At 44.9% G+C, this 24575-nt stretch overlaps 1 protein-coding gene across 1 annotated transcript; it reads left to right on the top strand.

Annotated features, from left to right (window-relative positions):
• The first annotated feature begins 6589 nt into the window (after positions 1–6589).
• LOC106838558 (interleukin-37-like) lies at positions 6590–18011 on the top strand. The gene is made up of 6 exons (XM_014852745.3): positions 6590–8522; positions 12036–12169; positions 12848–12904; positions 15742–15861; positions 16282–16424; positions 16589–18011. The coding sequence occupies exons 2-6, from the start codon at positions 12112–12114 to the stop codon at positions 16874–16876; spliced, it is 666 nt and encodes a 221-aa protein (XP_014708231.1). The 5' UTR covers positions 6590–8522; positions 12036–12111; the 3' UTR covers positions 16877–18011.
• Positions 18012–24575: the final 6564 nt, after the last annotated feature.

The following is a 24575-nucleotide window of genomic DNA, read 5'->3' as shown; positions in this document are numbered from 1 at the left end:
CAGGTCTTGACAAGGGATAGAGCACACACTCCAAAGGTGCACACTGGGGAGAAAGTAAGCAAGGGAGTATTGACGAAGTGCAGGCAGGTCCAGAAAAAGCCACAGGAGATGGTGAAGCACCGGGGGCTGCTGACAGATGGAATCCATTACCCCTCCTGAAGAGAAGAGGCAAGGAGACCAGGCATTGACCAGTATACCGAGAGATGGAGCTGTGGCCTTCTATATGGGAATGCAGCCACCGCCAAATTTGGGGGGGGTGGGGATGGGGACTCTAACCAAACTCTCCTCTCTCTCTCTGATCTCCCATTGCCTGCGCCAACCAGGAAACAGAGAGCAAGAGACAGAACATGCAGTGAACAAGGTCAGTCTCACAGGCTTGGATCAGGTGAGACACGTGGCATGCCCAGTGAGGCTCAAGGGCACCACTTATCACCTGGATTCCTAGGCCAGCCCATAACTGCCCACGCACCTCAAGCCACTCACTGCTCCAGGCTGCCCGCTTCATTCTGGCCAAGAAATTCCTCTAAAACACAGATGCAATCACACCATCCCCTGAGTAAAACTCTCCATACTGTCTACCCACCAAGTCTAGTTCTGTAGTGAGACCCCAAGATCTTTTATGAGCTGATTCTGCTCAACTCCTTGCCTATTCCTTGCATAACTTAGCGAATGCAAATGTTTGCCTTATCACAAGCCATCCTCGGCCCCTGCGCCTCCTGGATGCTGCCACAGCGAGGGCCTGGCTGCCAGGGAATCCAAAGACCGCTCTGTGGTCAGTCTAGAAGACCTTCAGGACTTCCACCTGAGCCCCGCCTGTCACTATCAGAGCTATGCCTTCCAGGACCAGCAGAGGGCGCCGTGACACCAAATAACATCAGATAGCTGCGTCTCTGGAGACCACACCTGGGCGTGTGGCAGCTGGAGCTCTGAGCTCAGCCTGGCTCCCGCAGGCAGGACCTTTGTCATAACCATAGAACTGTGCTTTTCTAACTTTTTTTTTCTCACTGCAACTCACTGTTTGAAATTCATTTTACCTTGCAGCCCAGTTCACACATACTCATACATTTATTATTGACTTTTAATATTAATCTGATTGCTGATGGAATTGCATAAGGAAATAAATTTTTGAAAAAGAAAAAATAAAATGAATTACACTGTAATTTTGGCCTTTGTACCTTAAGGACAAAGTAAATTAATTTTCTAAATAGTTCACTTTTACGTGACTGAAAGATTTAGTTTACAAAATATTCAGATTTTCAGTTATTGAATACATGAAATTTGCTATATCAGTACACCATATTTTTCTTACTGCATGCTTAATTTTTTAGAATTTTTAATGCATCTTATTTTGAAATGTTCTTTAAAATATAGATAACAAAATATTATGGAAATTTGACTGTGTAAAGTCATAAAGGCCTAGAGTCTCCTTAAAATGAAACAGAATTAATTGTCATGAATTATTTGTTTCCTGGGCAGCAGAGTGGTAACATTTTAATTAAAACTAGAAAGTTATCAGGTTCACAAGTCATTCACAGGGACAAAACTTTGTCATCAACTCTGAAACACTTTAAACGATAAATTGAGGCATATTAAAAAAAAATTTGTTTATTTGAGCAAAAATAGATTCAATCAGGCAGCATCCAATCTAGCAGATAGAAAGGAGCTCTGAGGAGCTATACAAAACGAGGGACTTTTATAGGCAGAAGGCACAAGGAAGCTATCCTAGGCACAAAGTGGTTGGCTATTACAAGGTTACTTTCCTATATGGATGGCAGGGGTCTCGCAGCAGGTGGCCTAACTAGTGCTATTCCTGGTGGACTGGCATACGATTCCATTTCTGGGAGAGCCGAAACTGTAATTAAGTCTTGGTTTGGCAACATGAGGCTTAGCATAAGCAACTCCATTTTGGGCCTGTTGTCTTCTTTATTAACAAACATAATAGTAATTATCTCATATATCTCAAATAATTCTCTTCCTTAGTTTAAGTGTCTTGTTTGCATGGAAACTTTATGACAGGGAGCGGGAGCAGGAACAAACTGCACGGACACCTTGTGAGATGAACGGAACTTCATTAAGTGTCTATAAATGCAAGATAAGAAACAGTGTATTTTATGAGCTTGGTTACAACAGTGTCAGATGGACCAGCTGGAGGAGCTAGTCACAAAATGGTGCAATTAACTGTTAAAAGCAAAATGCCTGGGGCTGGCCCCGTGGCCGAATGGTTAAGTTCGTGCGCTCCGCTGCAGGCGGCCCAGTGTTTCGTTGGTTCGTAATCCTGGGCGTGGACATGGCACTGCTCATCAAACCACGCTGAATCAGCGTCCCACGTGCCACAGCTAGAAGAACCCACAACGAAGAATACACAACTATGTACCGGGGGGCTTTGGGGAGAAAAAGGAAAAAATTTTTTAAAAATCTAAAAAAAAAAGAAAAAGAAAAATGCCTCACAGGGCGGCAGAATCATTCCCTTAACCAGCTGTGTGAGAGCTGTTTGCGCTGTTTGAGACCAATAGAGCAAAAAGGAAAGGTTCTATTTTCAAATAAACTTTTCAAAGTTTTCATTGCAGGTGTAAGTAACCGTGCACGGTTAATACAATAGTTGGGAGCCCTGAAAAGAAATTCTAAAAGACAAGCTACCAGGGGGAAACAGTCAATGAGTAAATAAATGCTTTAAAATAGATATGATATTCTAGAAGCACTGCAGAAGTGCGTGTCCTGGTGATGACGCTGCAGTAATAGAATGGGGTCATAGCTTTACATCAAGTTCTTTCTGAAAGTGCTGAGATTCAGGTACTTTGCGTGATTACTGAATTCACAGGGAATCTCTGGGGTCTAAAATCTTGCCTGGACATCTGAATTTCACGCCACATAATGATAAAACCTTGGTGTGTTTTATAAAACTCAACTGCTTCCATCCAATCCATTTTCAGCTCCTTAACACATGGGAGCCGAATCTCCCTACTGAACAGTAAAAAGGCGAACTTCACCAAGGATCTGTGAGCTCAGTGCGGAATTGACCTTTCATGACACAATACTTACCCTTACTATGTTTAATGGATTCTGATAGTTTATGTTCTATTCTTTTTTGGTTTTCAATTGATTTTTATGACTTATTGCAGGGCTCAGCCCACCGTTGATAAGGCACTGTCCTAGAATCAGAGCTTGGAGAAAACATACATCATTGACATTTGGCTCTGGAGGACACAAGTCCCTTCTCGCCTCCTCCAGGGGCTGACCACACAGAGTAAGCTGAGCTTGGAACTAGGAGAAAAGAGTTCTTTGGGCCCATCCTGCCCCTAACCAAGCTTGAACCTCACCTGTGCTTCATTTGTGGAGGAATAACTCCTGCCCATTTTTACTTCTGTTGTTATAAGGGTTGGCGAATGAAAGAAAGACTTCAGGGGGAAATGTACCGTTTTTTGCAAGTACATCATCAGAATCACTCAGCAAGGGCCAGCTGTGTCCCCTGTCCTGTTCCTGGCACCACCTCTGGGCCTCATGGCCCTGTGGGTTCAAGCTCTGAGGCGCAGCCACTCACTGGGCACAATCAAAAGGCATGCCCAGTCCCAGAGCTGGGAACAGACTGTGTCCCACAGGTCTGTTTCTAAGGCAATTGATCAGAGCCACAAACACTCATGCGACCCATGCTGTGGCTGTTTGCTCAGCACCTGGCATGGTTTCTGGTTTGGTACGTAGTGTTACCATACAACAAAATGGCCACAGAATGCATCACACCACAGTATACTGTCTCTCTATCAGGATCCCTCAACACCTTGGCAAGCGGAGGTTGGAAGCCGCCTCACCCCCAGATTTACCTATGAACAGGTATGTGCAGGAACACCTGCCACCACCCCTTTCCTCAAGGAAGCGTCACCTGCACCACTCTTGTTCCATCCTTTCTCCACTTGTGGACTGTCACCTACTGTACCTACAGGTTAGGCCCTTATCTCTGCTAAACAGCCACAAGGACATTTTGATCTGGGAAACATGGAGTCACTCAGTGGAACTAAACCTCTTCAGAAATAAAGAGACTGAGAAGCAATGTGACCAAAATTCTATGAGGGCAGCAGTTGTGCTGGGGAGTTATGTTGTGTTTTGGAGAAAACAACCACGGATGGGTCCTCAGTCTGTGCTACCAACATCCACATGCACGAGAGGCACTTATGAAGTTGGGTGGTCGAATCCACAGCAATGGCAGATAACGCTGAGGGGTAGAGACGCAGACCTTGGAAATGAGCCTGAAATGCTCACTGTGCTGGGCCCTGTCTAGGGCTGCCCAGATGGAAAGGAGGTAACATCCTGGCCCACACGCCTGGAGGAGCTTACGATCTACCACAAAGGCTTCTTTCAATATGATGTCACAATAGGCTAGGAAAGTGAAACATTAAGACAATAAATCCAAAAAAAGTTGCACTTTCTGTATGTTATCAAACAAATTTTTAAAGTTTTCAAATACATTAAAAGCTTTACCCTACACCTACTCTTTAACCTAGAACTTCCTCTTTTAAGGCTATATTCTAAGGAAATATTTACCCTACTGCTGAGTTTATAGGGTAAACCTAAATGTCCAACAGTATGAAATCATTTCAATAAATTGTAGAATGTCCACATATAGCCCATATGGAAGCTGTCCTTTTCCTCAACTTTGAGCCATTTATGCCAAAAAAGTTGTCCACTTGGACCCAAATATGTGATAGCAATATGGAAGTTTCTGGAGACTTGAAGGAGACATGGAAAAGGTCTACAGCGTAACAGCCTAGAAACAACTTAATCACACCATCATCCAATGTCCCTTCTTTGCATGCCCCTTCAGAGGCACAAAGCCACTAGGTGGTTCTCCCTTCCCAGCACTTCCTGTCCCCTGCCCTCCCCTACCTCCCTTGCTCTGCTCCTCCTTCCTCTTTTCTCTCCCTCCATCCTCCACTCCTTTCCTGCAATCAAAGTTTCACTGGCTCCAGTTTGGTCCTTCCTTATTGAAAATCGTTGTGCTCAACTCTTCACCCCTACTCCTTCCAAATTTTCATTTCTTATCCATTTCAGAGTTCACCAAAAGAAAGGCCAGGCTAGTAAACAGAACAGATCCTTCTTAGAACACAGTTTCATGACCAGATTTTGTCATTTTGGTGTGATTTATGGAGTCTCATTCCCCATGGAAGGACTAACAAGGAATTCTCCCAACAAAGATGGGTCTCTCCTTAGTAAAAACTCATATAACGGCTGAAAAAGGAAGAGAGTTTTCTATATATCCTTACATATTCAGTGGAACATTATGCAATCATTGAAAATGATCTTGTAGGGGCCAACCAACTGGCATAGTGGTTAAGTTGGCATGCTCCACTTTGGAAGCCTGGGCTTCATGGGTTCAGATCCCAGGTGTGGACCTGCACACCGTTCATCAAACCATGTTGTGGTGGCATCCCACATACAAAATAGAGGAAGATTGGCACAAATGTTATGTCAGGGACAATCTTCCTCAAGCAAAAAGAGGAAGTTTGTCAACAGATGTTAGCTCAGGACCAATCTTCCTCACCAAAAAGAAAAAGAAATCTTGTAGAAGCCTATCTTGTGACGTGGAAAGGAACTCACGATACACGGTTAGTGCAAAAACAAATCAATTTTTCATGCATGAGTCTATATTTGTAATTAAAAATAAATATATATGAAAATAAAAGAATAGAAGGATAGACATTAAATGTGCATAGTGACTAAGAAGTAGTTTAGTGGAATAGTTAGGAACATTGCTTTGAGGTCAGAAAAACATGAGCTACAGCCCCTCTTCCACTTCCCAGACATGTGACCTTGGGCAATTTCCTTAGCCTCAAAGTCCCTGTTCCTTTATGTGTATGCTAAGGGAGATGTGAGACTTAAGTGCAGTAATACAGAGACGGTGTGCAGCACACACTGAGTGCTCAATAAATGTCCATCAGTATGCCTGTGGTTGTGCTGGGTTCCAAACTGGCTTATGGATTTTTCCCTGAATTAACTATCTCTTTGTGTCAATCAAGAAACATAGTCATGCTAAAAATAAATAAATATTAAGGAATGTTTACAAAGAAAAATAAGGAAAGTGAAATTAATAATCAAGTAAACAATGGGCTGTAGGAAGAAGTAGGTTCTAGGGGGGCTTGGTCAAGGGAGGTCTCCTGGAGGTGCTTCACATTTTAAAGATTAGGGGGACAGGGAGGAGGTGGAGAGCACCTGGAAGAAGAGATGGGAGAGGCCACTTCTACCTGGACTCCCGGGATTGTTAAGAAAAATCAAATGAGAGCAGAATCTTGCCTAACCCAGTCTCACTCCCTGACTTACTTACTCTTTCCCCTTTTTCTTGTGCTTGTAGCTATTTTTCTCAGACACCTGACTATAGAAGTGGATGTTCAGCCACCTCATCTTCTTCTACCTCCTTCATCATAGTTTAGATGGTTTCATGCAACTGAAGATGGTTATAATAAAAGACTGTAGAAAGGCAAATATCTCTGCTATCTACTACTGCATTACGAACCATCCCAAAACTCAGTAGCTTAAAACAACAACAATCATTTATTTTGTTCAAAAATCTGCCATTTGGACAGAGCTCAGTGGGGACAGTTCACAGAGTTTAGCCAGAATGCAGGATTCACATCCAACGTAGCTCCCTCAAGTGGCTAACAAGTTGGTGCTTACTGTTGACTCGGAGCTCAGCCAGGGCTATTGGCCAAGGGCCCAACTCCTCTCCACACAGCCTCTTCTAAAGGCTGCTTGGGCTTCTTTACAGAATGGCAGCCAGGTTCTACAGAAGAGTGGAAGAATCGTGGAAGTGGCTTGTCTGTCAAGGCCTGGGTCTAGGAACTGGTAATACCACAATTCTGGCATATCCTACTGATCCATCAGAGAATCTGTAATAATTCAGGAGGAATACACATAAATGCCATCTCTCAATGGGAGAAATGTCAAGGAATTTACATTTATTTTTAATCTATCGTGGCCTACTTTTTGGCCACAGATTATTTCAATTTCTCCCTTACGCAAAATATACTTATGCCCTGCCAAGGGCCCCAATAATCTTATCCAATTAAGGCATCAACCTGGAGTCCAGGCCCTCATCATCTAAATCAGGCAAACTATGGTCTGTGGGCCAAATCTGGCCATGCCCACACATTCCATGGCCCCCTTCCAAGTTCACAGCCAGCAATGGCTGGGCCAGTCTTTTTAAACAGTGCATCCCTCTGACTCTGACCCTCTTAGCTTCCTCTGTCACTTATAAGAACCCTTGTGATTATATGGGGTCCACATGGATAATCCAGAATTATCTCCCATCTCAGGAGCTTAGACTTAATCCCATCTGCAAAGTCTCTTTTCTCACGTAAGGTAACATAGTCATGGGTTCCGGGGATTAGGATGTGGACATCTTTGTGCTCATTATTTTTATTATATATATTATATCTTATATATTAAGGTCTCCTTTTATTTTTTTACTTCTCTGTCCCTTTCAGTCCAAGCCACTACAATTCCTTTAAAAGTGTTTTACCTTCTCAATTTATAATCCATTTTATTAGACAAAAAGACACCCTGAATTTCTTTCAAGACAGCCCTCTCTCCCTTGAGTCACCTGTGGGACAAGCCCTTAAAGTTTTTTAAAGGACCTATTAGGCATGTCAAGAAATCTGTCTGAGGTCTTAAAATATTCCACATTACTTCAGGCAACAGTTTTGCTAATCTTCCCACTGCTACACAACACACATCATTTTTTTCTCCAGTTTTCAATGGCATTTTCCTCGCTGTCCTTCAAACTCTCACCCTCAAACTTTCAGAGCCTTCCAACTCCCACCTGCCACCCATACATGTTTTGAGCTTTAGTTACTGTAGCACCTCACTGCTGGTACCAAAGTCTTTTCTCATTTATCTGTTACTGCATAACAAACCATCCCAAAACATTGTGGCTTATTTTGCTCATAATTCTGCAATATGGGCAGCACTCAGCTGAGATGGTTTACTCTGTTTCATGTGACTCAACTGCAGCTGGAAAACACATTTCCAGGAGGCTCACTCATTTGACTGGCATGTTGATGCTGGCTGTCAGCTAGGAACTCAGCTGGGGCTGTCAGTGGGACCCCAGTTCCTTTCCACATCAGCCCTTTAGTGGGGCTGCTTGGAATTTCTCACCATATGATGACTGGTCTGCCAGAACAAGTATTCCAAGAGACAGGAAGTAAAAGCTGCCGGTCCTCAAGACATAGAAGAGGATGGAAATGGGCATAACTCCACTGCATTCTATTTTCTCTTGGCCAAGCAATTACAGAGCCTACCCAGAGTCAAAGGGAGGGAACACAGACCACACCTCTCAAAGAGAAGAACATCAAAGAATTTGCAGTCATTTTAATTTGCCCCACCAATGAGCTATTGTCTAATTGTAGCTGTCATAATTTCACATCTACCCACTCCCATTCACTATGCATTCCCGATGAGCACAGCCTGAGTGGTATACCAGACACACCAGGGCTCCAACATCCACTCAGAACCACAGGCACGGCGTATCCCTGGCCCAGGTATGTGGTCCTCATCCCCTGTTTCTGGAATACCCTCCAGGCTGTGGGCACCAGCCACTTTGGCCCTTCTCAACCCTCTGGCCAAAGCCTAATTTGTCTTTCTTAGCTACAGACATGCATGGATGGGGAGATGGAATAGCACTCATTGTCTTGGCCTGGCTGTTTTCTCACTAGGAGGACCTCCTCCTTATGGCTTTTCAAACTTTTCCAAATTTTGTCCCTAAGATCTCCTCTGAGCAACTTGCTCCAAAGTATATGAACAGACATTTTCTCCCAGGAGGACTTGCCCTAGAAATCAATGGGTTGTGAGTGATGTAGGGGGAAGGAGAGAATGGAGCTTGAGAACATAGGTACCTTGGTGCGTTGTAGTAGGGAACCACTGATGTCACTCCCTCCTCTGTTCCAGGAGCTGGAGTGAGTAATTTTGAAGGCAAATAGAGAATTTGTCTTAGGAAAGAGCTTTTGGAATCCACTGCTCTGAGTATTCTCTGCTTGATGGAGACAGATCCCAGATGGCTGAATATAGCCTTCTTTCTAGGTGATATCTGTGGATACCACCTGAGTGGATACCATCTGAAGATCTGTTGTAAATTTCACTAGCCTTGTGAGCCAGTTTTATCCATAACTAGACGTCAGTCACCTAGATGTCTCAAAGTCCTCCAGGCTGTTGGGGTTATCTTTTTTGCAATGTTTAAGTAGGAATTGACTTAATCCCCTATCCAACGTATGGTGGAAACCCAATTTTTCCTACCCTATTCCCTAATACCTCAGGGATACCTCTTGTAGTCACTAATTTCTTATATCTGCTGATCTCTCTCATGGCTCACATATTTCAATTGTTTCCTATGTTGGTTCCAAATTGATCCAGAACTTTGGTTTCCCCCCCAAAAAAACCCACTCTCACAAAGCAGTTGTACCAGGCCAGTAGTTCTCAAACTTGGCTTTAGAAACACCTGGCAGACTTTTAAATACCCTGATGCTAAGTCTGCTGTCTAGATCAACTCAATAGGAATTTCCCAGGCTTCAATATTTTTTTAACTCCTTTAGGTAGTTCAACGTCCCAGAGCTTGAGAATCTCTCAGCTAGCACAGTGCCTCTCATACACCAGTGTGCATGAGAATCATCTGCGGATCTCGCAAAAATGCAACATCTGTTCCTGGGTGTGGGGGGGGGGGGCTCAGACTCTGCATTTCTATCAAGCTCTCAAGTGATGCTGATGCTGCTGATCCCCAGACCACTTTGAGTAGCAAGGAGCTAGTAGCCATGGGGGTTGACAGAGGCCCAGCAAGCAATTTACACCCTTCCTGCTAGACATCTATCAGTGACACCACTATCAGGCACTTCTCAATGACTTCAGAGGCCATCTTACTCCTCTGGTCCCAGCTTCCCTCTTCTCTCCTTTGCCTTGGCTATTCCGTATTCTTAGTTCCCCTGCCTTGTCCTTCTCAGGCTGCTTGTAAAAGCATCAGTTTTCCTTCTTTATTGGGCAGATCAATCTAGTCCTCTTTGACTCCTAGCACATCTCAATCTCATTCTATGAGCTTTCTTTCCACACCTGAATGCACTGTCAACAGGATTTACTAATCCCAAGGCAGTACTCTGCCCAAGGAATGCTACCTCCAACTTCTAAACCAGAGGTTCCCAAACTTTCTCAGTTCACAGTGCCCTTAATGTCTGAGGAATTTCTTCATAGAGCATCTAAGACAAAAGAAATGTCTGACAGCTCTGTTTAAGAATTCAGGTTGAAACAACTTAATGATAGTGGTTTGCATGAGTGTAACAGATGTCTATTTTTCCTCAAAAATTTAAACTATCCCATGGCACCCCTGTGATATGCTAAGCCACCCCAGGGCACATTGGTGCACACTTTGGGAACCACTATTCTAAACTAATAATTGGGATAAATGTGACTTCCAAGTGTCCTGGCAAGGTAAGAAAACCTTGTAGCAGTGACTCTGTCTGATCCAGATGGGGACTGTTGTGAGGAGGGGGTTTCTGGGTACTGCTTTCCTACCATGAACCGCAACTAGAATCTGGCACAAACAGGCTGACACTCTACTCTCTGCTGTAGCGAAGAGAGTAACTTTATAGATTCATCTCCCAATGGATTTGCAGAGGACTCTGGAGTTAGAATAGTAAAAGAAATTCAACAAAGGCAGGAAAGTAGTTCCTCTCCTGGTAACAACTTGAAAACGTGACTCACTTAGTATCAGAAAATCTGGGAGGGTTGCTCAACTATTATCAGAAAGCTGTGTCACTTGTTGGTGCAAACTGTTTCCAGTTAGGAGCCCAACCCTATAACACAGTGATTCTCAACCCTGGCTGCATATTAAAATCAGTTGGAGCTTTCAAAAGATACTAACTCTGGGCCCCACCCCAAGCCAGTTGAGTTAGTCACTGGGGATGGGACCCAGAGATTTATAATTTTTAAAGTTCCTCAAGTGATCCCAAGATACAGCCAGGGTTAAGTGCATGGTCCATGGATCCACTGCACTAATGTCACCTAGGAACTTGTTATAAACGCAGTCTTGGGCCCCATTAAAGACCTACTGAATCAGACTACATTTTAACAAGGTCCCCAGGTAATTCACGTGCTTTTTAAAGTTTGGGAAACTCCTCCAGCCACAAAGAATCACAAAATGTCAGCACTTTCAGAGATATTACTGAATCCCGTCTGTGTACCACGTCTTTGGGAGCCCAGAGAGCTTACATAACTTACCGTGTCACCCTGCACACTGGTAGTGAGGCTGAGATGAGCACTCATGTCTGGTGACCTCCATCCCACCTGGTGCTCTCTCCTGTGGGAACTGATACATGATGCAAAAGCACCAGGAAGTGGGGATTTGAATTCCAGGGCTCTCCAACTTGTTTCTAGCTCTGTGACCTACAAGAGGTCTCTCAACTTCAGATTCTTCATCTGTAAAAAGGAACTGAAAATACTCACCCCATGTCCTCTGAAGTCTCATGGTGAGGATGTGCTGAGTCGTGTATGCAAAAGGGCTTTTACACTGTAAAGTGCTGTGCAGGTCCAAAAGGGAACTGAGGTCGTGTCCCTCCAAACCCACAGTACAGCATGACTGTGAGCCTGCTCTGCTCCAAGGCACCGGAAGTTGAGTTTCTTAGAGCCAGGCTACTCAAAGTATGGTCTGTGAACCAGCAGCATCCCCTGAGAACTTGTTAGACATGTAGAGCCTCAGGACCCACCAGACCTACTGAATCAGAATCTACATTTTAGCAAGACTCCCAGGTGATTCCTGGGAATCCATGTACATGGGAAACAAAATATGGCAAGTGGCCAAAAATACATTGTTATTTGTTAGGCAAACCACAGAACTGCTTTAGTGGGCTAAAATCTAAACAGAATTCCATCATGAATTGGAATGATCTGGCCCTGTGACATTAAGGCAACATTCCCAAGGAGAGATAGGGCAAGGTCCTGTAGGTATTAGGGGCACTGGGGATGGTTTCCTGGGGTTGGAAGTTTCCATAACCAATATCCTCTAATCTATGCAGGTTCTGCCTCCCTCCACCTCTCTCATTGTGTTAATTCTCAGCTTGGGTGATATCCTTTTTGGATGGGAGCTCAGCCATGAACACTGACCATGAGTCTTGCGAAGAAAAGCATGAATCCCAGCCAGAGACAGAATGTAAGAAATCTCTTCAAAGCCATCCTTGGCATCAAAAAGTGGCTCCCAAACAGGAACATGTTAAATTCTGTCTACGGAAATGATTCTTCTTTTGTCCAATTTGCAAAAGAACTGGGCTCCAGGAATTTTCCCAGCATGTTACGTAAACAGGGACAGTACGGAAAGTGGTGGAAATGGACATATTGTGATTCAGGACCCCAAATGTGTCAGGAGTAGACAGGTTTCACACATGGGCTCAGACGAAAGATTTTAAAGCACTGCTTCTCCCATTGACTGGTGTGCAGCAACTAAACTCCCCACTCTGCCACACACAAAGAAGAAGGACCGAGATCCTTCATGTTGAAAGGCGTACCTAAAGCTCCAATCTCCAAAGCGAGAAAGGTGATCCTCCTTCAGATAAGAGGGAGTCTAGGTAGGTCAACATTGGCAAAACTCTTGTTTTGCCTCACAAAATATTTTCAAAAAAATGGCTCTGAGAAGTCCTGCTTTAAGGAACCTGACTTAACATTGTTCAATCCAGAATCTCTCAAAATTATTGGACCTGGAACCTCCTTAGGAGCATTAGCACTTTTCTGTGTGAGTGTTCTTCAGATGGTGCTTTGGGAACTGCAGAAGTTAAGCATCCCAGGCTAATGGAATTGCACTTGCTAACCTGTTGTCTTTGACTCCTATCGTCAGCAAGAGGTCCCCTGGTGACGGACCTCGGCCTTCCTTCGGAGGCTTCCAGCCACTCAGGTGATTGTCCAAGGGGTCCTGGGGTGAAAGGGAAGGGTGGTGGGTAGCTAAGCCTCCCCAAGGAGGTGAGCGACTCTCTCCCAGGGGCATCTAATGAATAGTGGGAGGGAGCACCCCAGCCCTTGCATTTTCAGCTTTGAGAATGTTAACCTTTTGGGGAAGAATAAGCTCAGGAGGTTAACACAGGACTTGGTGCTCTGACGAAGTGACAAGAAACTCACATTTATTGAGCAAGTATATACCAAACTCCAGGCTGAGTTCTTTCCATAAGGGAATTAATTTAATTCTCACAACAATTTTACTAGAATATTACTATATTCCCACTTTTCCAATAAAGAGTGAGCATCATAAATGTGAGGAACTTGCCCAAGACACTCAGCTAGCAAGTAGCAGAGCCAGGGTTACCAGTCCCGATTCCACTCTGGGGGTCTTTCCATCACATGTGGCAGGAAGACCTCAGTTTGAGTCCCAGAATGTTTCCATGGGTCCTGTACTTCCTCATCTGTAAAGTGCTCTAAAGATCCGATGATAGAAAGCAAGTAAGAGATGAGAGCTCACAGCTGGCCCAAGTCCTCGCAACCTGGAACTCAGGCCCTGGCATAGGACCCCTGGGCAATGACTTTGTGTGTAGAAGCCAGTATGCCAAGAACACGGTGGGGCCAGGCACAGAGGGTCCTGTGAACATGCCCTTTGTGCTCATACAGACAGGCAAAGAAGACTTTCACTTGTCTTTTGGCTCTCACAGGCTGGTGGGGGAGGGGAGAGAGGACAGACATCCAACGCTAATTTTGACTTAGTGTGTATTTGTAATGGCTGCTGTAGAAGGCAGCATAGGTTGCTATAGGAATACGGAGAACCAGCCTATGCTGAGGGATGGAATTGGGAGATAGATCCAAGAGGAGGTGATGCCTGCACTGAATCTTGAAGGAAAAGTTGGAATTACCCTGCAGGATAAAGGAGGAAAGCCATTCCATGCAGAAGGAACAGCGTAAGCAAAGGTGTGGGGGAGGATATGGGAAGAGAAGGAGTTTGGGACAGCTGAAGCATGAAGCGAGAGTGGAGGAATGGTAGGGATGCAGGCTGAAAGAGCTCAGGTGATGAAGACCCGTCCACCTGCTGGAACGACCACGCCATTGTGATGCAGGACAGGGCTGAGTCCTAGGCTGCCTCATTTGGCAGTGGACAGTCCTACCTTAGTGATGGTGATTTCCTTCCTGTCTGTGCTAACCACAGAGTGCATCTGTGATTCAAGTTTGGTAAAGGATCAGACGTTTACTTCCATTAGATCTTATAGGTACCAGCTAGTGTTGAAGTATCCCATTTTTTTTAGTACTCAAGTACTTTTTATTCCATTTTTTGTGTAAGTCTGTTTTTTCCCAAAAATACAATTCAAACTTGAGAATACTGATAGATTGTATCTTCAGTTGGTTTCAGTCCTCATTGTTTCATTCCCCAACAAAAGTCGCAGATGGCTTGTGCCAGAAGAGCCCTCAGAAACATACTGATAACTTCCTCCAGCCCAGAGACGCCAACTCGGCAAATACTAATCAAGTGCTGGTTACTGAAAGCCCCACCCAGGGCCCTACGAGAAACATCAAATGAGTCAGAAATGACTCCTATACAAGCACGCAATTACTGCAATACAAGATATTCCAGGACTGCTGCCCTTCCCCAGCACAGAACAAGAGCTGGGCAGCTCAGAGAGGAAAAGGTCACTCCCAATAAGGGATTGATGGAGGAATTGAGGAAGGAGGTGGCATGCGAGCCGGGATTTCGGGACAGGGACGAGGAGGATAGTAGGTGACAGGGAGGAGGGCACAAAGGATGGTTAAAGGCATCAGGATCACAAGTGAGTAGGAAGCAAGACTCTGTGTGTGTTTACATTTATGTATGTATTTAATTATATAGTATAATTACTAATCTACAGGATAGTCTACCTCATTATCACATTTTACATCTGTTGTGCCAAATAGACTCAAACATTGGTGCTCTATGTGGGCTCGTACCTTCCCCCATGCAAAGCCTCAGTTCAGTCACTGAAGAATGGTCAATTGACCTAGCAGAGGTGGCATAGCAACAAATTCTTGGTCTAGGATTGCCCCCTCTAGGCAGGGCCAACTAGACTGAATGCCTAAACTCCCCCATATTCAAGCAAATCCTTGGCCACTCCTGCAGCTGGTCCTGCCCATTCAGACTCCACAAGGGCAGGGACAACCCCTCCGCATTTTCCTCAAAACTCCTGCCATTTCCATCCCCTTCCTGACACAAAGCTTCTGCTCCTGGCTGCTTCCTGCCTTACCTCATCCTCCCCACACTTCCACTGTTCTCACCATGGGCCCAGATGGTGCTGAACTCTGCAGAGATCCATGCCACCCAGACATTTCTGATAACATGGGCCCACCAGTGAGAGGGTGCAGCAAAGAGGGTTATCAATACTACTACTAATGATAATAATGATGAACTTCCATTGGATGTTATCAATACTACTAATCATAATGATGAACTTTCATTGAATCCCTCCATCTTCCTCACATCAACCCTGTGTAGGATAGCTCTTCTTACCCCCATTTTACTGGTGGGCAAAATGACATTTGGAAAAGTCTAGTAATTGTTCAGCTTGAAAATGACTGAACAAGGATTTGACTCCAACTCAATCTGACTCCAGTGCACAAGTGGTTAATCAGGAAAGTTCATCTATAGGTAGAGTAATGAGATGGAGTAACAGGAAAAACTAATGAGAGGAAAACATATTGTCTGAGCCCACTGAGCAAGTGGGGATATGAGAATGGTGAACTGAAGCATGTTAATTGTTCATAATCTCAGGTACTGTTTTTCAGATTTAACAATCAAATCTATAAAGTTAATGAAGTGTACTATTCGAGACCCAAACCAGCAAGTTCTTGTCCTAGAAAATGGGGTCCTCAAAGCAGTTCCAGACAAAGGCACCACAACCCCAGGTGATTCTCAACCTTGCTTTACTCAGCAGAAGTGGTTCCTGTGCTCTCTCACTCTCCCTTGGCTGTATTAACCCCCTCACCCAATAGGGGCAGCTCAGCCACTCCCCTCTCTGCCATGGGCAAAAGCCTGCTTCCTGGGGAAACAGCCTCAAGGGCCAGCTGATGGCAGGCAACAGTTAGGGTGGGGAGATGGGCCCAGAGAAGTCTCTGATCTTAAAGACATTTCCCTGGAAGGGGTGGAAAGAAGGAGCCAGAGGCATAGGGAAAGGGAAATTCCAAGAATTTCCCACCCTTGGCTCCTGGGCCAACTCAGGTGTGAGAATTTGATGACATTGCCAAAGGGAAGAGGGTTGTTGTACTTGAAACATCAACAGAAAAAAAGATTATTTTTCTACTCACCAGTTTTCTGACTTTTTCCAGAGACCTTTTATATATCAACTTCACAATTAAGTACAACTAGTATCAAGAAAGAAAATCATATTTTTTTGGCTGTCTCTAAAGGAGAGCTCTGTCTCCACTGCGACACAGTCAAAGATCCAGAGCATCCCTCTTTGCAACTAAAGGTAAGAGATCTGGGAAAGAAATTTCCCCACCCTCCTGCCCAGGGAAGTGGGGAGCCTTAAGGTTAAGGCTGAAAACCTAAATTTTGGCAAAGACTGCCATGAACTTTCCTTCTTTCCTTCACAAAGTAGCCTGGCTACCTCATAAATTCTCCTTCTTCTTTCAGAAAAAGAACATCAAAGAACTGAACTCACTGAACGGTAAGGAAAGTCTGCCCTTCACCTTCCTCAAGGAACAGATTGGCTCCTATTTCACCTTGGAGTCAGCTGCGAATCACGGATATTTCATCTACACCTCCAACATTCCCAGGCAACCTGTGGGAGTGACGAAAGATCTAGGGAAAGAAAAAAACACACAATTTGAATTTGAAAATACCAGTGTGAATCTCAATGTAGTACAAGATGGAGTATACAAACTAACAACGGCCAAACCATGCATGACAATGGAACTCTAACTCTCAACTTCTGTAGTAATTGCCCAGAATCAAGATTTGGTCAATAACTGACAACTTTTCTACTTTTATCCCCACTTCCAACTCAGGACCAATCAGAAAAAACCAACTATGCTCTCCAAACCAATCACAGAGATGCCCCGCCTCTAGCTTCCTCAGGCCAACTCCAATCAAAGCACTCCTGCAGCCCTCCCTTCTTTGCCACCATAAAGCTTTCCCACTCCTCTCCCTGCCTATGAATCACTGCCAAATGCAAGTGATGGTGGCTGACTCTCTTGCTAGAGCCAGCTCTGAGTAAAGAGATGCTGCTTGTTCTCATTTGAGTGGTCTTTGTTTATTTCCAGAGAACAGCAAATAAGAAAATATCTTCTCCCTATAACATGTTGTCTTCACCCAGCAAGCACATGGGCTTTGTTTTCAGTGTCATTTGTGCCTTTAAAGTGTATGTAGTTTGGGATATAAAAAGTAGAGTGTGGTTAATTACAAACTTCTACACTGAAATAAATTTCTGGGGAGCGAGGATCTCAGTGCCTGTGGGTTTGCTGCTTTTCTAAACAGTCCAACCTCACTCGGGTGCCTGTTTCTCAAGATAGAGCCAGGCCATACTGGTTATCTCCTCCAGGAGGGCAGCCTGGATAATGCAAGCTCTAAAATTAGCGATGCAAGTAGAGGCTGGATGAATTCTAGGGAGGCTGATCCTGCTGCAGGTGTAAACAGAGAGGTTCAGTGGGGTCCAGGCCCCAAGGGATATGGCAAGGCACTGTCTGTGAGTCCTCAGTGGGAGAAAATGGGGCAATGGATGTGAACAGATGGGAGGAGTCAGTGGCAAAGAATCCGGAGCAGGTGGCAGACAGAAGCAGCTTCTGGGAGGTCTGAAGACAAGCAGCAGGGCGCTCATCACTCATCTGGGTGTAGATCAAAAGCAAGACAAGGTCCAGATCCTAAAGTAGGGTCAGAGTGCCAGGTGGGCAATCAGAACAGGAACTGAGGCCCCAGGCACAAATTTGGGGGCAGGGGAGGTTGGAGGCTTGTATGGGTTTGGGTTCTAGGGTTGCATGCAACAGACGTAATGCTTAAAGTCTGGAGTGCTTCTCACCCACACAGAAACTATTATCTACAGATGGGAGAGCCCAGTGAAAATCTGGGGTCTGGAGGTGAGTGTCTTCTTTTGTGATGTTGCTGATCTTTCCCCCTCCGTAACCTTCAGAAAGACAAACCTTGTTTGTGTCATCTTAAGACTAAAAGCCAACCATTTATGGAAACTCTAATTATGCCTTTCTTTTATAATTCACTGAGCTATGCAATTACTCTCTAACTGAAAGTCTTGATACTTACAAAATTTGCTTACTCATTGGATTTATCTGCTGATATAAAGTCCAAAATAGCGTGACTAATATCAAGACTAAGAATAAAACGACTTGATGACTCGCATGATTTAACATTTGCATGGCCTTTGTCTTTGACTACACTTCAAAGAAAATGGACAATCAAAATTACTTTGCATTTGCAATGCTTTCAAGAGTTCTCCCTTCTATATGATTGTGTAAGTGCTCTCCTAGTATTTCATTCATTGGAACTGTTTGCATTTACTCTCATTTGGAGAGTTCTAGCAACCGACAGTTCTTGTTTGGCAGTGGCATTTAGCCAGTGATCTGGGTTGTGAAAGGTCCTTAACTTAATGATGCTGCCTTGAGATCATTCAAAGTGGGCTCAGATGAGATTATAAATGTCCTTAGTCTAGTACTTGCTGGCTGACTGACTTGACCTAACTCTTAAAGGACCATGCCTGATCTATTTGAATAAACGTATTTGTATACTTATTCTTAAAGCACCATGCTTGATAAAGATGTGGGGCCCCGATCTTATCTACTGTGCAAGTTGCCACTTTGCGGCTTCTATGGTCCATACAGAAGCAGTTGGCTTTCTCAGTCCTGCAGAGCTCCAAAAAAAATGGGACTTGCAGTGAGCTTAGATTGCAGGCTGCAGACGAGCCCCTTCCCTAAGCAAAGTAGTGTTTCCTTCCATCTTTGTTTGCCATCTGGTGAGTGTTGGTCTGAGTCCATCCTTCTCTTGAGAGACTTTGTGGATCGAGCCAGGAAATAACTGGCACACACCAACATTCTGAAATTTGCCAGCCCTTTCTTCCTTTCTGCAGCCTTGGGTAATACATGGGCTGTGGCTACAGTTTCAGAAAGTGGATCAAGGGCCAGCATCTGCTTTGGAGTTGTGTAAAGAAGAATAAAACAGTTTCTCTCCCCAATTTTCTAAGGAAGAGATACCGGTTGTCTCACGCTGTAAATGTGCCCAAGGCCCGTTCTCATTCATTGCCCTTCCAGCATCACTTGTTTTACCTGTCAGGTCAGGAAATGTGTTTTATGCATGTCAGGATACAGGGTGGAAGAAGGATGGGTGACAGGGGCTCCCTGTGCTTCTAAAGCACTCTTCCCTCCCTTTCCCCCTCCATAGAAAAGGAGGTTCCCAAAGGCATATAGATGGGATATTCAGGGTACCACAGCCTGGGGTGTGAAAAACCATCCCTGCAAACTATGGAGACATAGCTGGCTCCATGCTGTCCACATCTCTCCCTTTTCTCCATCTTTGCTTTTTTCTCTATCAGTAAAGGAAACTCATCAAGTCCCCTCAAAGATGACAGAAAGTTCTCCCACTTTGAGCCTAGCTAACACCCACTCTTTCTTCTATCTTGCTCAGGTGTTTCTTCCTCAAAGAAGCCCCTCTGATTTCCTGGCTGGGGTACACACCCCCGTCATGCACCAGGCACTGCTTCTCCATATGCACTTGTGGTTGGCCTGATTAACATCTGTCTCCCCACCAGACTGTAACTTCCTTGAGGACAGAGCTGCATCTGAGTCTGCTCAGCCTTTCATCCTCAACACCTAACACAGAGCCTGGCACAAGCACTTCTGAATGAATGAGTCAACTGGTGGAGGCCTCACCAGGCAGCCCACACTGTCCAGGCTCTGAGTGAATAATCCTCTCTCAGCAGCTGTGTTCTGCTGGATGCATCCTTGCTGGGGACAGTGCATGGTCACCAGACAGGCAATGCAATGAGATTTCTCTGTGGTTCAAGCTTACATCACCTGGAGTAGGACATTCCTAGTGGTTCGTGTTTAAGCCTAGACTGAACACTAGTGCTGATGCCCAATAACCCGGAAATAGCTCTCAGCCAGAAAGGCACATTATCATTTTCTAATGTATGGGGAGGAGGCAGCGTTTCTCAAAGTGTAGACCAGAAAGAAACACTTGAATCAGAATGACTCGGGGGCTTTTTAAAAACGCAGGTAGATTCCTGGGCTACATCCCAGAAATGCTTAAATGTGCAACCCTGAGAATGTGTATTTTTAAGAAGCTTCCCAGGTGATTTTTAAGCACAGTTGTGTTGTAGCAGCTCAGGGACAATGGAAAGAGCTCTGTAGTAGGAATCAGAGCACTTGGAATTCTGCCACTTACAATCTGGGTTACTGTGGCCAAGTTACTTGTCTCTGAGTCTGTTTTCTCATCCATGAAATGGGCACGAAAACTCCCCCCTGCCCTCCTCACAGCATTATGGGGATGCAACAATCACTCAATGCATGTGAAAATTACCTTCCAAACCAGAAATCACCATGACCATGACAGTCTCCCAAATGGTGCCCTCTGCCTGCTCTGCAAAAAGAGACTGTCCCTGCCCCATTGGGTCAACTGACGTATGATCCTGCCTCAAGCTCCTGAATGGAGCTGTTCAGACATAGCACCTTCTGCAAGAGGACTGTGGGGAAGTAAAAGGTAGTGTCAAAGTCTCCAGATCCCCCAATTAGGTGGAATTTGGAATGCATTTTCCTGCTGAGAATTGCCAAGAGAAGCTGGGCCAAGTAAAAAAACAAAACAAAATGAAACAAACTAGTGTTACTTTTGCAGTAAAAAATAGTGTAGGTTTTTGTGAGAGAAATGGAGAACCCAACCATCATGCATTGCAGCTCTCTGATGGAAGCTGTGCTTGAAGTTCCAGACTGACTCAGGGATGAATGTCTGGAGGCTGCATACAGTCTATGGTCTCTTGCCCTATAGAGCAGGAGTCAGCAAAGTTTCTGTTAAGGACCAGATAATAAATATTCTAGGCTTTGCAGGCTGAGAGGCTATAAGCTTTATTGTTGCAACATGAAGGCAGCCATAGACAACCAGTGAACATGGCTGTGTTAGCAAACCATACAAAACAAGCAGTGGGCTGGATTTTGCCTGCAGGCTACGGTTTGCCAACACTTGCTCTAAAATGAAGATGTTACAGGTGGTTGCAGTGGTGTGCTACAGCCAGCTTCTATCAGCTTGCAAGAGCCAATTGTTAGCATCTCTTACCAATGATAGGGTTCAGGGCAGGCCGCCCCAAGATGCACCACTCTGGTATGCGGATTATTTTGAGCTGAAGACAATAAAGGCTCAGAAGTCTCAGGAAGAGCATCTGACCTTCCCCTCTCAAACTGCCTAAATGAATTTAGCATAGAAGGCCTGTTCCACAAAGGAGCTCATACCACACGATAGCTACAGTATGATAGAAAATAGGTGTGATAAAAGGACACCAACAAACCCATTTTTTTGGCCCAGCAAAACCTGTTTAACAAACATTTGCATACCATCTCTATGTAAATTGTCTTCCTCCCCTTTGAAGGCCCAAATCACTATCACTAACGTCCTCTTTGTCTGTAGCTGAAGATATTTAAACAGGCAGCCTCAGCCAGATGGCTGAGTTACTCAGTTTCCCTGGGTTTCTCACATGTATACATGCTATTAAACTTTGATTTTTCTCCTGCTAACCTGCCGTTTTGATTATTTGACCAGCCATAAGAACCTTAAGGAAAAGTGGTGGGGGTGGGGGGAATTCTCCCACTTCCCCAACACCAACTCCATGTTTAGTGACTTCATGTTGGCAGTTTGAAGTTGGCCATGTAGGGAGTCTTATGCCATGGAAACTGGCAAGAGCTTCATATCAGAGCTCCCTCCCACTACCACCCATCCCCGGAGAACTGGTTATTAAACATTTGCCAGCGAATTGCTAGGTAAGTGTCTGCTGGGATGGGGGTGGAGGGCAGCAGTTGGGTGAGCCAGACAATGCATTGGAATATGAGAAAGAACTAATGAATGTACTATTTATTTAGTCCTTTTAAATTCTAATTTTGTATAAGTTTCATAACGCACTAATGCCCTCATTTCAAGATGTGTCCTCAACATTGTTTAATTGATTGGCGTAACTGGGATCAAAAATGCCTGGGGTGCACCATTCCAAAGGCTGTCTGTTACGCTCTGTGCTGGGTAACTCATTCCCCAGCAGAGTGCAGGATGGATAAGGGTCTTCTCTTTCCATTCCCAACACAGCCTTCCCCGTGCCTCCACCTGCCTCACCCTGCCCCAGGACCTTGGATGGGGGCAGGAAGAGTGGCCAGCTGTGAAACGAACCTCTGGTTAGGGTGCTCATGCAGGTTTACTGCTGCAGATTAAATGACCTGAGATTACCCTTTTACAAGCATAGAGAATTCCTTGAGGTGAACAGCTGGAATGTTGAGTGTTACAGGTTGAATTGTGTCCCCCAAAAAGGACATGTTGGGGTCCGGCCCCATGGCACAGCAGTTAAGTTGCATGTTCCGCTTCTCAGCGGCCCGGGGTTCACCAGTTCGGATCCCAGGTGCGGACATGGCACAGCTTGGCAAAAGCCATGCTGTGGTAGGCGTCCCACATATAAAGTAGAGGAAGATGGGCATGGATGTTAGCTCAGGGCCAGTCTTCCTCAGCAAAAAGGGGAGGATTGGCAGTAGTTAGCTCAGGGCTAATCTTCCTCAAACAAAAAAAGACATGTTGAAGTCCTAACCCTTGGTATCTGTGAATGTGACCTTATTTGGAAAGCGACTCTTTGCAGGTGTAATGAAGTTAAGGTGAGGTCATTTGGATGGGCCCTAATCCAATATGACTGGTGTCCTTGTAAGAAGACAGAAATCTGGACACTGACGTACACAGAGAATGCCATGTGGAGACACAGAGACACAGGGAGAAGAAGCCTATGTGGCAATGGAGGCAGAGATTGGAGTGACGCATCTACAAGCCAAGGAATGCCAAGGAATGCCAAGGATGCCAAGGATGCCAACAAACACCAGAAGCTAGAAGAGGCATAGAATCGATTCTCCTTCAGAGCCCTCAGAAGGAAGCAACCTGCCAACACGTGATTTCACACTTCCGGCCTCCAGAACTGTGCGAGAATACATTTCTGTTGTTTTAAGCCACCCAGCTTGTATTACTTTGTTACAGCAGCACTAGAAAACTAATACATTGGGATTCTCATGTGTGATATATAAGGGCTAAAACTTTTTCACTAACACCCACACCCATGATTACAATGACAGTTAGGAAAAGGAAATTCAAAACACTTGAGTTTGTTTTATACACGTTTTCCAGAATGCATCTGCTTTGCAGGAGAAGTCGTATCAGCTGCAGTAATGAGAAGACCATGATTTAAATAGCAACCCTTCCTTTCTTCCCTCTCCCCCTCCCTGCCTTCCTTCCTCCCTCTGGTCTTTCATCCTTTCTCCATTTATAAAAAACTTAGAATGTCTACAAGTGCCAGGCACGATGTTGGTTCTTGGGATACATCAGAGAGCAAAGCACTCCTGGAACTTACATTCTAGTGTAAGACACAAACAATAAACATAATAAATAAGTAAATTATATAGTATGTTAGAAGAATAAAAAACAGGGTCAGGTGAAGGGGGGTTGGTAGCGCTAGGAGTGGGAAGCAGCTCAAAGCATTAAATGGGATGGAACACCTACTTGATCACCATAACCATGTCCTGAGCCTTCCAACAATAAAGTCAATGGCGCACAGAGGCCTCATACTTCGGCAAGGTCCTGGTACATGTGTGATCTCTGTGGAGCACTGCAGAAGCCCTTGTTGCCAGTGCCACAGAAACTGGTTATGTGTCACCAGGTTGGAAGGAAGTGGAGCAGGATGGAGGCTGGGCCATGCCAGTCTCCATTTGGGCCAAATGGTTGCCTCCTCAAGGCCATGGTCAGCACACTTCATCTCTGGTCCATAAAGGGAGCAAGAGCCCTCACTCCCATGGGACAGCCCTAGCTCAGAGGCTAATTTGAATAATTGTGTCTTGTTGTGAAGAGGTTCTGTAATGTTATGAAGAAGACATCATACTCCCACAAGCATCATTGTCACCTGGACACATTTTCAAACACTAAAAATACTAAATACTTTTCTACCACTGGCCTTGTGTTGGTCAACATCATTATCAGATCAGAAACAGAAGGAGCTGACCTTGGGCCTCATCTCCCTTGACCCTCAGAGACTGGGGTACTATCATACTCCTAGTTAAAACTGAGGGGACTCGAGGAGGCATCAGTTCATCTTCCTGCCCAACATCCACACCTGCTCCTGAGATCAGCTCTCCAATTCAACTTTGAGGACCCTCACTGGCCTCCTTGGAAACACGAAGGAGTATCTTGGAGAAAGTGTTGATCAAGGTATGCTGCCTTTAACTGACCAAGGAGTGGACACATGACCCAAACTAGGGCAGTCACATGCTCTCCTTGGAATCTGAATCTTTTCCTAAGTGACAAAAAACATGATTGATCCTTAGCCATCTGAGCGTTGGGGCCAAAGCTTCCCTAGCTCATGTTATTTCTGACCTGTGGGAAATTTCTGACTATGGTTCTT

Source organism: Equus asinus, chromosome 6 (genome assembly GCF_041296235.1).
Source record: "Equus asinus isolate D_3611 breed Donkey chromosome 6, EquAss-T2T_v2, whole genome shotgun sequence".
Classification (NCBI taxonomy): domain Eukaryota; kingdom Metazoa; phylum Chordata; class Mammalia; order Perissodactyla; family Equidae; genus Equus; species Equus asinus.
This window is presented reverse-complemented; position numbering and strand designations above follow the sequence as displayed.

Coding starts and splice junctions, on each gene's coding strand:
- LOC106838558 (XM_014852745.3), top strand. CDS start 12,112: ATGAACACTGACCATGAGTCTTGCGAAGAAAAGCATGAATCCCAGCCA. Junction 15,862..16,281: donor CAAAGGCACCACAACCCCAG/GTGATTCTCAAC, acceptor GACTTTTTCCAG/AGACCTTTTATATATCAACT. Junction 16,425..16,588: donor ATCCCTCTTTGCAACTAAAG/GTAAGAGATCTG, acceptor TTCTTCTTTCAG/AAAAAGAACATCAAAGAACT.